The sequence below is a fragment of the Scyliorhinus torazame genome, chromosome 7 (assembly GCF_047496885.1).
Source record: "Scyliorhinus torazame isolate Kashiwa2021f chromosome 7, sScyTor2.1, whole genome shotgun sequence".
NCBI classification, from domain to species: Eukaryota; Metazoa; Chordata; class Chondrichthyes; order Carcharhiniformes; family Scyliorhinidae; genus Scyliorhinus; species Scyliorhinus torazame.
The window spans coordinates 170,526,605-170,539,268 of record NC_092713.1 but is presented as its reverse complement, the minus strand read 5'-3'; the positions used below and the strand labels follow the sequence as shown (position 1 = coordinate 170,539,268).

At 49.4% G+C, this 12,664-nt stretch overlaps 1 protein-coding gene across 1 annotated transcript in view; it reads left to right on the top strand.

Moving 5' to 3' along the window:
- Positions 1 to 12,664, top strand: part of LOC140426708 (probable voltage-dependent R-type calcium channel subunit alpha-1E) — a 1,526,345-nt gene that overhangs the window by 1,292,044 nt on the left and 221,637 nt on the right. Inside the window, exons 29-30 of the mRNA XM_072511794.1 lie at positions 8,976 to 9,110; positions 11,399 to 11,600. Coding sequence (XP_072367895.1) covers positions 8,976 to 9,110; positions 11,399 to 11,600 — 337 coding nt within the window. The remainder of the gene's footprint in view (positions 1 to 8,975; positions 9,111 to 11,398; positions 11,601 to 12,664) is intronic.

Here is a 12,664-nt window from a genome sequence, read left to right as displayed (position 1 = left end):
TAGGGGTGATCTTATAGAGGTCTATAAAATAATGAGGGGCATAGATAAGGTAGATAGTCAACATCTTTTCCCAAAGTTAGAGGAGTCTAGAACTAGAGGGCATAGGTTTAAGGTTAGAGTGGAGTGATACAAAAGAGACCAGAGGGGAAATTTCTTCACACAGGTGTGGTGAGCATCTGGAACGAGCTGCCAGCAGCAATGGTAAAGGCAGCTACAATTTTCTCCTTTAAAAAACAGTTCGACAGTTACATGGGCAGGGTGGGTATGGAGGGATATGGGCCAAATGCGGGCAAATGGGACGAGCTTAGCGATAGAAGCTAGGCGGTATGGACAAGCTGGGCCGAAGGGCCTGTTTCCATGATGTAAACATCTTTGACTCTGACTCTATGCTCTCTTTCATCACACTCTCACATTCTCACACGCATACTCTCACTTTATCACACAAGCACTCTCACAAATGCTCACTCTCACACAATCACTGTCTCTCACATGTTGTGTTATGCTGTTTCGGATAACACAGGCTGCCACTTGATGCAGTCTTAACTAAAGAATGCTCCAGACTCTTAAGTGAGTTCATCGTGTTTATTGAATTATTAACACAGTTCTCAAATGAGTTTGACTCTCTGCTAATCTAACTGCAGTAACTCAGTCTAACTGTACCAGCTTGCTCTAAGCCACGTGCTGGGGTGTGATGCTGCAAATCAACCCTGTCTAACTCTCTAGATGTCTGTCTGTGGAAAGAGGCAGTGTGTGAGTGCCTCATCCCTTTTATAGTGTTTATGTCATGCCCCCTTGTGGTGATGCCACCTCTGTGTGTCCTGACTGCCCATTGGTTGTGTCCTGTTCTGAGTGTTCATTGGTTGCATGTTTGCGTATCATGACATCTACCCCCTTCTTTTTTTTTTCGATGTATATACATGTGGATGTGTCTGTCTAATGTGACTGACTGAGGAATACAGAACAGAACAAACAAAACAAATGCTCATAAGTCCAGCCTCTGAGGCTTGCGTCTGATCCTCGTCGACCGCTGGAGAGGTGGTGGAAGGGATGACATTGTCTTGACAGGCGAGTGGGAGGCACGACTGGTGGCCTCGTGGTTCGAGGTATCTGGAGGTGGCAATTCGACATGTGGAAATGGAGGGGAAAGTGGTTATGGGCAAGCAACTTTTCGCAGTGCCCTTCGATTCCTTTGCACAATGGAGCCATCAGCCATACGTATGACATAGGATCTGGACGGGGCCTGTCGAACAACGACAGCCGGAGCAGACCACCCACCATCCGGTATCTTGATCCTGACCGTGTCTGCTGGGGATAGCACGACCAGATCGGTGGTATGTGCGTCATAGCCCTGCTTCTGGCGATCGCGAAGCTGTTGCATCTTCTGCAGCACAGGGAGGTGATCAAGGTTGGGCAGGTGTATGGCTGGAAGCATCGTGACGCAGGTCCCTGTTCATCAGCAGTTGGGCAGGCGACATGCCAGTGGACTGCGGATAGTGCGGACTGGAGGCGACATGCCTGAAATTGTAGCTCTTGGCAAACGTGGACCATTCTCGACTGTGGAAGCACGGGCCATTGTTGCTCATGACGGTGTTCGGGATGCCATGCCTTAGAATGTCTCTTTACACGCTTTGATGACGGTCCGTGAGGTGAGGTCTGGCAGCTTCAGCACCTCAGGATAGTTCGAAAAGTAATTGATGATTAAGATATAGTCTGGCGGAGAGGGAAAAGTTACAAATGGACTTTGACCTTCTCTCCACTGGGAAAGCAGTGCGCCAGCTGTACTAGAGACATCTATGAACACTGAGACAAGGCTAGCTGCCTGCTGGCCCGCCAGCTGAGAAAGCAGGCAGCCACCAGGGAAATAGCCCAGATTAGGGACAACAACAGCAGACTCGTAGCTGAGCCAGAAAAGGTCACCAAAGCATTCAAGGCTTTCCACAAGGAGCTATACACCTCCGACCCCACCCCCACCCCCCCCCCCCCCCCCCCCCCACCCCTCCACCCCTCCCCCCAACCCCCGCCCCGAGGGGGACTCGAGAATAAAGCAGTTTCTCAACGGACTGGACATGCCAGTTGTGGGGGAGGATAGGAAACAGGGCTGGAAGTACCACTAGAACAGGGGAAGTCATCGAAAGCATTAACTCCATGCAGGGAGGGAAGGCACCGGGACCTGATGGATTCCTGGCAGACTTCTACAAAAAAATTGCGTAAGCACTGGCTCCGCATTTGCGGGAGATGTTCGCAAACTCACTAGCAAGGGGCACGCTGCTACCAACGCTAGCACAAGCCTCAGTCTCGCTGATACCCAAGGAAGACAAAGACCTGACCGAATGCGGGTCCTATAGACCCATCTCGCTGCTCAATGTAGATGCAAAATTACTGGCCAAAATCCTGGCTAGCCGGCTGGAGAGCTGTGCACAAAAAGTGGTCGGAGAGGATCAGGTAGGCTTTGTCAAGGGTGGGCAGCTAACATCCAACATCAGGCGCTGCTGAACATGACGATGACCCCATCCGGGGAGAGAACACCAGAAATTATCATCTCTCTGGACGCAGAAAAGGCCTTTGACAGAGTCAAATGGAAATACCTCATAGAGGTACTGAAGTCACATGGGTGAAATTTTTGTACAGCGCTCCCATGGCGAGCATGCGGACCAACAATACCAGCTCTAAATACTTACAACTGCACACAGGCATAAGGCAGGGGTGCCTGCTGTCCCTGCTGCTGTTCACCCTGACAATAGAGCCACTAGCGATTGCCTTCAAGTCAGTGAAAAGCTGGTGGGGATCCAGAGCGAGAGGGGGGACAGAGGGCATAGAGCTTCACTCTATGTGGATGGCCTGCTCCTCTACATCTCAGACCCCCAAACCAGCATGGAAGCGATCATGAAGTTCCTGAAAGAGTTTGGAGCATTCTTGGGCTACAGACTCAACCTGAGCAAGAATAAACCCGCAAGGGAGAGGGGCAGAGCTGGAGGAACTGCCATTCAACAAGCCCAAAACAAATTCCGCTATCTGGGGATCCAAATTGCTCATGACTGGACACAGATCCACAAATGGAACTTGTGAGTCTGGTGGAGGAAGTAAAATAGATGGGATACACTCCTACTCTCCCTGGTGGGGAGACTGCAGACGGTCAAGGTGAACGAGCTGCCCAGGTTCCTCTTCCTGTTCAGGTCCATACCAATCTACATGCCCAAGACCTTTTTCAGCATGGTGGACAAACTGATCATGGCATTTGTGTGTGGGAGGGGAAGAATCCAAGGATCCCAAAAAGGTCCTACAAAGGAAAAGAAACATGGGATGCCTGGCCTTCCCAAACCTACAATACTATCAAGGGTGGCCACAGTGGAAAGCGTGAGGGGATGGGTGAAGGAGCCAGAAGCAGAATGGGTGAAGATGGAGGATAGTTCCTGCATAGGGATGTCCCTACGAGCCCTAGTCATAACAGCACACCCATCCCCGCCAACCAAACACTCAAAAAGCCCAAAGTGGTAGCCACGCACCGGACATGGAACCAACTAAAACAACACTTCGGCCTCACTGAAACGTCCACCATGGTGCCCATCTGCAACAACACAGGTTCATGCCAGCCACAATGGACACCATCTTGAAAAGGCGGAGAAAGGATGGGGGGATACTGACAGTTAGTGACTTTTACACGGATGACTTTTACACGGATGACTAGCGACGCTAGAAGAACTGATGGAGAAATTTCAACTGCCCAAAGGAAATGAGCTACGACACATACAGATCAAAACCTTCCTCCGTAGGGAATTGATGACATACCCATGGGTGCCGGGACACTTACTGGTAGAGGGAGCTGTTGGACGTGGGTGACTTAGGGAGGGGGAATTGCGGGGACCTGTATGGCCGACTGTTGGAAGAGGCACGCTCCCCGCTGGACGAGACCAGAGGAAAATGGGAGGAAGAACTAGGGATAGAAGTAGGGTGGGTACTCTGGATTGAAGCACTGAACAGGGCAAACTCTACCTCCATGTGCACAAGGCTAAGCCTAATGCAACTAAAGGTGGTGCACAGAGCGCACCTGACCAGAACCTGAATGATCAGGTTCTTTCTGCGGGTGAGGACAAATGTGAACGGTGCCAGGGAGGCCTGGCTTACTGCACCCACATGTTTTGGGCCTGCCCAAGACTTGTCAGGTTCTGGACTACCTTCTTTGAGACAATGAAATGAATGAATGAAAATGTCTAAGGTTGTGGGGGTGAGGATGGAGCCATGCCCAAAAGTAGCAGTTATCGGGGCCCCAGACCAGCCAGAACTCTTCATGAGGAGGAGGGCCAATGCTCTAGCCTTTGCCTCCCTAGTTGCCCACTGAAGAATCCTGCTCAGCTGGTGGTCAGCAGCACCACCCAAAGCTACAGACTGGTTGTCCATCTGGAGAAAATAAAATTCACCATCCGTGGGTCAGAAGAGGGGGGCAGAAACCGGCAAGGCAGAAAGTAGGCGGCGGAGCTGTGGCGAATGGGACCCAAAAACAGGGCCAGAGGGTGCCAGACCACAGCACAGCTGTATATACATATGCCACACTCTGTGCGGGGGTATCAAACCCCCACCCCCAGATGGAAATTAGTAAAAATACAACTTTGACTTGGAAATGATAACCATGTACCATAAAACATGAAAATCAACAAAAACATTTATTAAAAAATGTGTGTGTACGTGTGAGAGAGTGTGTGTGAATGTGTGAGAGTGTGTGCGTATGTGTGAGGGTGTGTGTGTATGTGTGAGAGTGTGTGTGTATGTCTGAGGGTGAGTGTGTGTGTATGAGTATGTGTGAGAAAGTGTCTGAGAGAAAGAGGTGTGTGTGCGAGAGTGTGTGTGAGGGAGAGAGTGTGAGAGAGGGGGCGCAATCCACCAGTCACGTTGCGCTCTCGCTTGACCGTGGTGCGCCTGTTGAATGCTGGGATAGGCTCTCGCTGATTTCCTGGCAACCTTCACGCCTCGCGGGATCTACCCAAGTCCCATGAGGCGTCGGAGTCAGAAGCATGCCCAAAAGGGGCATGACCAAACACCGCATGCCGAAGGCAGTTTTAAACTGACTTCATAGACCATAGAACATTACAGCGCAGTACAGGCCCTTTGGCCCTCGATGTTGCGCCGACCTATGAAACCACTCTAAAGCCCATCTACACTATTCCCTTATCGTCCATATGTCTATCCAATGACCATTTGAATGCCCTTAGTGTTGGCGAGTCCACTACTGTTGCAGGCAGGGCATTCCACGCCCTTACTAATCTCTGAGTCAAGAACCTACCTCTGACATCTGTCCTATATCTATCTCCCCTCAATTTAAAGCTATGTCCCCTCATGCTAGACATCACCATCCGAGGAAAAAGGCTCTCACTGTCCACCCTATCCAATCCTCTGATCATCTTGTATGCCTCAATTAAGTCACCTCTTAACCTTTTTCTCTCTAACGAAAACAGCCTCAAGTCCCTCAGCCTTTCCTCATAAGATCTTCCCTCCATACCAGGCAACATTCTGGTAAATCTCCTCTGCACCCTTTCCAATGTTTCCACATCCTTCCTATAATGCGGCAACCAGAATTGCACGCAATACTCCAAATGCGGCCGCACCAGAGTTTTGTACAGCTGCAACATGACCTCTTGGCTCTGAAACTCAATCCCTCTACCAATAAAAGCTAACACACCGTACGCCTTCTTAACAACCCTCTCAACCTGGGTGGCAACTTTCAGGGATCTATGTACATGGACACCGAGATCTCTTTGCTCATCCACACTGCCAAGAATCTTACCATTAGCCCAGTACTCTGTCTTCCTGTTATTCCTTCCAAAATGAATCACCTCACACTTTTCTGCATTAAACTCCATTTGCCACCTCTCAGCTCCACCGACTTTAGTGTCATCTGCAAATTTACTCACCCATCCTTCTACGCCCTCCTCCAGGTCATTTATAAAAATGACAAACAGCAGTGGCCCCAAAACAGATCCTTGTGGTACACTACTAGTAACTGGACTCCAGTCTGAACACTTCCCATCAACCACCACCCTTTGTCTTCTTCCAGCTAACCAATTTCTGATCCAAACGGCTAAATCGCCCTGAATCCCATGCCTCCGTAATTTCTGCAGTAGCCTACCGTGGGGAACCTTATCAAACGCTTTACTGAAATCCATATACACCACATCAACTGCTTTACCCTCATCCACCTGTTTGGTCACCTTCACAAAGAACTCAATAAGGTTTGTGAGGCACGACCTACCCTTCACAAAACCGTGTTGACTATCTCTAATCAAATTATTCCTTTCCAGATGATTATATATCCTATCTCTTAGAAACCTGTCCAAGATTTTGCCCACAACAGAAGTAAGGCTCACTGGTCTATAGTTACCGGGGTTGTCTCTACTCCCCTTCTTGAACAAGGGGACAACATTTGCTATCCTCCGGATACTTTGGCGAACTTACCTGGAATCTACCAGCCTCCCAGGATCTATTGACCACCCCAGCGAGACCGCAGCCAGGCGCTGTTCAGCACTGGTCCACATTAACATGTACCAGACAGATCGGTACCCGGGGAGGCTACCAGGCTAACAGAGACCCCTAGGTGGTCAGGGATAGTGCAGGGTGGTCCGCTGGCCCTCCCACTGGAACGCGGGCACCTTGGCACTGCCAAGGTGTCCAGGTGGCACTGCCAAGCTGGAAGGAGTACTGCCTGGGTCCCAATGCAAGGGTGCCTGGGTGCTAGGTTGGCAGTGCAATGCTCAGGGATGGAGGGGGGCCATGTCCATGAAAGGAGGGTGGAGGGGGGGTTTGAAGGGTGGGGGGTGTGCATGGCAGGTAAGTAGAGGCCTCTGGGAGGTTGCAAGGGGGTGATGGTAGAGGGGGCATGAAAGGGCGTGGGGAAGCCTAAAGAGGGAGGGAGCCCCAGGGACCCCACAGCGGGGTGTTCTCATTTGGGAGGATGTATGGTATTGGCCATGTGTGTGGGGACCCACAAGCTCATAGAGATCGGGGCGCCCTATCAAAATGACGGCCCGATCTGAGTTCAGCTCTCCAGTGCTCAAAAAAATTCTAAGTGCAGCCTAAACTGGTGAGAAACTCCCAGGACCCAAAAAAGTGACTGAGTGTCATTGAATAGCGGTGGGGAACGCGCTGGAAAAACTGGAGGGAAACTCCCTGAAAAACCTGCAACAAATGAACTTTGAAATTTTTTTCTGTTGAATTGCGGTCATACTGTGTGTGAGAGAGTGTGTGTGAGAGAGAGTGTGTGTGAGAGAGAGTGTGTGTGAGAGAGAGAGTGCGTGTGAGAGAGAACGTGTGTGAGAGAGAGAGAACATGTGTGAGAGAGAGGGAGAGTGAGAGTGAGTGTGAGAGAGAGTGTGTGTGAGAGAAAGTGTGTGAGAGTGTGTGTGAGAGAGAAAACGTGTGTGAGAGAGAGGGAGAGTGTGAGAGAGGGAGACTGAGAGAGTGAGTGAGAGTGTGTGTGAGTGTGAGAGAGAGTGAGTGTGTGAGAGAGTATGTGAGAGAGTGTGTGTGAGAGAAAGTGTGAGAGAGAGTGTGCGTGTGAGAGAGGGAGAGTGTGTGAGAGAGACAGTGTGAGAGAGAGTGCAAGAGTGTGTGTGAGGGTGTGTGTGAAAGAGAGGGAGTGTGTGTGTGAGAGTGTATGTGTGTGAGAGAGGGAGTGTGTGTGAAAGGGAGTGTGAGAGGGTGTGTCTGTGTGTGAGCGAGGGACAGTGTGTGTGAGAGGGAGTGTGTATGTGTGAGAGGGAGTATGTGTGTGTGAGGGAGTGTGTATGTGTATATGTGTGAGAGGGAGTGTGTATGTGTGAGGGAGTCTGTGTGGGAGATGGTATGTTTGAGAGGGTGTCTGAGTGTGAGAGAGTGTGAGTGTGTGTGAGAGAGCGAGTGTGTGAGAGAGAGCATGTGTTTGAGTGAGAGAAAGTGTGTGGGAGAGTGTGTGTGTTTGTGAGGGACAGTGTGTGTGAGAGAGAGTGTGATTGCATGTGTGTGAGCGTGCGCATGAACTTGAACATATGCGTGTGTATGAGCTTTGTTTCATGGTTCTGCTATCATGGAGCCTTCTTTCCTTTCATCTCCTCTCATTCCATTCTTTAAAGGGAAGCTCCTAAAAATATCCTTGCTTCAATTACCCACACGCATGTGTGGGTGCGTGTGTATATTGCTGTGTGTCATATGTGCGGCATGGTAGCACAATGAGTAGCACTGTTGCTTCACAGTGTCAGGGCCCCAGGTTCGATTCCCGGCTTGGGTCACTGTGTGGCGTCTGCACGTTCCCCCTGTGTCTTGCGTGGGTTTCCTCCGGGTGCTCCGGTTTCCTCCCACAAATCCCGAAAGACTTGCTTGTTAGGTGAATTGGACATTCTGAATTCTCCCTCTGTGACCTGAACAGGCGCTGGAATGTAGAAACTAGGGGCTTTTCACAGTAACTTCATTGCAGTGTTAATGTAAGCCTATTTGTGACAATAGAGATTATTATTAAAGATTATTATTATGTGTGTCTCAGCATGTGTGCACTTGGATGCGCGTGTGTGTACATTCCTGCACATCATGAGTGTGCGTGCGTGAATTTGAGGTGTGCGTTTGTGTATATGCTGTGCACTTCAGTGTGTGTTTGTGTGTGTGTATATGGCATGCATATCTGTAAATGTCTGTTTATTTGTGGCGTGTGTGAAAATGTTCCTACATGTCGTATATGTATAGTCCTATGTACATGTGGATGTTCCTCTGTGTGTGTTTATGGGTGTGCATGTATGTGTAGGTGTGCATATGGGTTGGGTTTGTGTGTTTGTCGTGCACATCCAGGTATGTGTGTGTTTATGTGTGCGTGGAATTGCACATATATTGTGCATGTCCGGCTGTGTGCGGATGTCTGTGGATGTGCATATGTGAGTGTGCAAATGTTTGTGTGCACGTGTGTATGCACATGAGAATATGTCTGTCACTTTATGGGATTCTTCTTTTCTGACCTCATTTAGAGGCCAGTATGTGGTTTACGAGGCAGAAGATAAAGTTGTTGATCGTGAGTGGAAACGTTACGACTTTCACTATGATAATGTCGTCTGGGCACTGCTGACACTATTCACTGTCTCCACCGGAGAGGGTTGGCCGCAGTAAGTACCTGCTAACGAGGAGACAGTATAACTACCATCATTGGCATATCGGAAAAGGAACTTCTGTCATCAGCTGATTTGAACAAGGCTCCTTTCAGACATTTGAAAACTATATAATGAGATCATATGGCCTTGCGTTTAGATTATCAAGGGTTGTCCAGGAGAGGGTCGATAGGTACAAATGACTCCCTCCGTTAGGGAATCTAAAACCTTCAAATTGGAGCTAGGATGTTCAGGCATGCTGTCAGAAAATTGTTCCAGGCTTATGGAAATCTGGAACACCATCCCCCAAATATCTGTAATTCTGATTGCCAACTGGAGCTTTGCAGACTAAGATCTCTTGCGTAATGGTATCATGGCGGACAGATTCAAGTGTCTGAATGATTTTTCATATTCCACTGTTGCTACCTTAACTCCTGGACAGATAGGAACTTAGATACACCAGTCAGTATACAGATATCTCCCTGAGAGAGAGAGGGGACTGAGAGACACCAGTCAGTGAACAGATATCTCCCTGAGAGAGAGAGGGGGACTGAGAGACACCAGTCAATGATGAGATATCTCCCTGAGAGAGAAGGGACTGAGAGACACCAGTCAGTGTACAGATATCTCACCGAGACATCTCTCGCTGAGAGAGAGAGGGAGAGAGAGGACTGAGACAACAGTCAATATACTGACCATAGAATCATAGAATTTACAGTGCAGAAGGAGGCCATTTGGCCCATTGGGTCTGCACCGGCCCTTAGGAAAAAACACCCCAAGCCCATGCCTCCGCCCTACCCCTGTAACCCAGCAACCCCACCTAACCTTTTTGACACTACGGGCAATTTATCATCGCCAATCCACCCAACCTGCACATCTTTGGACTGTGGGAGAACACCGGAGAACCAGGAGGAAACCCACGCACACACGGGGAGAACATGCAGACTCCCCACAGACAGTGACCCAAGCAGGGAATCGAACCTGGGACCCTGGAGCTGTGAAGCAACTGTGCTAACCACTGTGCTACCGTTCTGCCATGATATCACCCTGTGAGAGAGAGGGCTGAGAGGCACCAGTCAGTGTACAAAAATCTCCCTGAGGGAGAGGGGGGACTGAGAGATACCAATCCGTGAACAGATATCTTCCTGAGAGAGAGAATAAAGAGACACCAGTCTGTGCACAGATATCGCCCTGAGAAAGGGAACTGAGAGACACTAGTCATTGTACAGATATCTCACCGAGAGAGAACTGAGACACCAGTCAGCATTCTAATATCTCCCTGTGAGAGAGAGCAGACTGCGAGGCACCAATCAGTGTACAGATATCTCCCAGAGAGCAAGGGAGGGTTCTTAGAGGTGCCAATCAGTGTACAGAAATCTTCTCATGGAGATGGCACTGAGAGACACCAGAGTACAAGTATCTCTCTAAGAGACAGAGGGAGAGGATTGAGACACTGGTCAGTGTATTGATATCTCCTTGAGAGAGAGAGGGAGGGAACTAAGATGCACCAGTTAGTGAGCAGATATCTTCCTGAGAGAGAGAGAATTGAGAGACATCAGTCCCTTCACAGATATCTCCCCGAGATAAAGGGGACCGTGAGACACCAGTTAGTGTACAGACATTTGCCTGAGCAAGAGGAGACAGAGAGACACCAGTCGGTGCACACATGTCTCCCTGAGAGAGAGAGGACTGAGGGACAAAAGTCAGTGAACAGATATCTTCCAGAGGAAGAGAGGGACTGAGAGACACCAGACAGTTTACAGATATCTCGAAAGAGAAAGAGGAGCCTGAGAGACACCAGTCAGTGAACAGATATCTCCCTGAGAGAGAGGGGACTGAGAAACATCAGTCAGTGTACAGATATCTCGCTGAGAGAGAGGGGACTGAGAGACACCAGTCAGTGTACAGATATCTCCCTGAGAGAGAGGCGACTGAGAGACACCAGTCAGTGTACAGATATCTCCCTGAGAGGGAGGGAATGAGAGACACCAGTCAGAGAACTGATATCTCCCTGAGAGAGAAGGGATGAGAGACACCAGTCAGTGTACAGATATCTCCCTGAGAGAGAGGGAATGAGAGACACCAGTCAGTGTACAGATATCTCCCTGAGAGAGAGGCGACTGAGAGACACCAGTCAGTGTACAGATATCTCCCTGAGAGGGAGGGAATGAGAGACACCAGTCAGTGAACTGATATCTCCCTGAGAGAGAGGGGACTGAGTGATACCGGTCAGTTTGAGGCTTGGGTCGGGTATGCAATATTCCATTGTTTGAGGTGTTAAGCTGTTGAACTCTCTGTTTTAACAGGGTGCTGCAGCATTCAGTGGATGTGACAGAGGCAGATCAAGGGCCTATTCCGGGGAACAGGATGGAAATGTCCATCTTCTACGTTGTTTATTTTGTTGTCTTCCCCTTCTTCTTTGTCAATATCTTCGTGGCATTGATCATCATCACCTTCCAGGAGCAGGGTGACAAGATGCTGGAGGAGAGCAGCCTGGAGAAAAATGAGGTCCTGACTATCTTCAATCTCATTCATTATCTTCAGTCTCATTCACTCTACCTTACAATGATCCTCCCCCTCCTGATGACTCTGCACTCAATCCCTCCATCTATTACATCAAAATCTCCCCCTCCTGCTCTCACCCTACCTCCTTCACACACACCCTCCCTTCTCTGCACTCTCCTTCGCAGTTCACACTCATTTGTCACATTTCTGTGATGTTAAAGTGTAAAATAAACAAAGTGTGAGATTTAAAATCTCCGTTGCTTGATTGTATCTGGAGCCGTTTCTTGCACTTCCCGAATAACTGTTTCCTTCCAGTATGCAGGTTCTCCCTGGAAGGTATGTGTGGGCCTCTCAGATTTCTTGTTTCTACCTTCAAAGCAAGAGTGCACCCAAATCAGAGTCTTTTCCCATCGAATCCTGAATACTGCATTCCAATTTGCTCCTATGCTTTCCCTGCTTATCTCAACTCAGCTCAACTGAAACCCTTGTCCATCTTCTTTGTCCACTCCCACCTCTATCTCCACTCCCACCTCCAGCTCCACTCCCAACTCTATCTCCACTCCCACCTCTATCTCCACTCCCGCCTCTGTCACTTCTGTCAATACTCCCGCCTCTGTCTCCATTGGCGCCTCCGTCACCACTCACACCTCTCACTCTTTTCCCCCAGCTACATGCCTCTCACACAGAAGGAGAAAATAGTAAAACAAGAAAATTAGAATCCTGGCCTTGTAGACTTTAAAACTCCTAAATCCCTGCTCTTAGATTTTACACAACTCAGGTTACCAGTCTTATCATGTGTTGGCCACCTCAGTGGCTTCCGCTCTCATCATAGAATCCTTACAGTGCAGAAGGAGGCCATTTGGCCCATCAGATCTGCACTGATCCTCTGAAAGCGCATCCATCCAAGGCCCTCTTCCCGGCATTATCCCCGTTACCCCACCTAACCTGCACATCTTTGGACTGGGGAGGAAACTGGAGCACCCGGAGGAAACCCACGCAGACACTGGGAGAACGTGCACGTTCCACACAGTCACCCGAGGTTGGAATTGAACGCTAGTTCCGTGAAA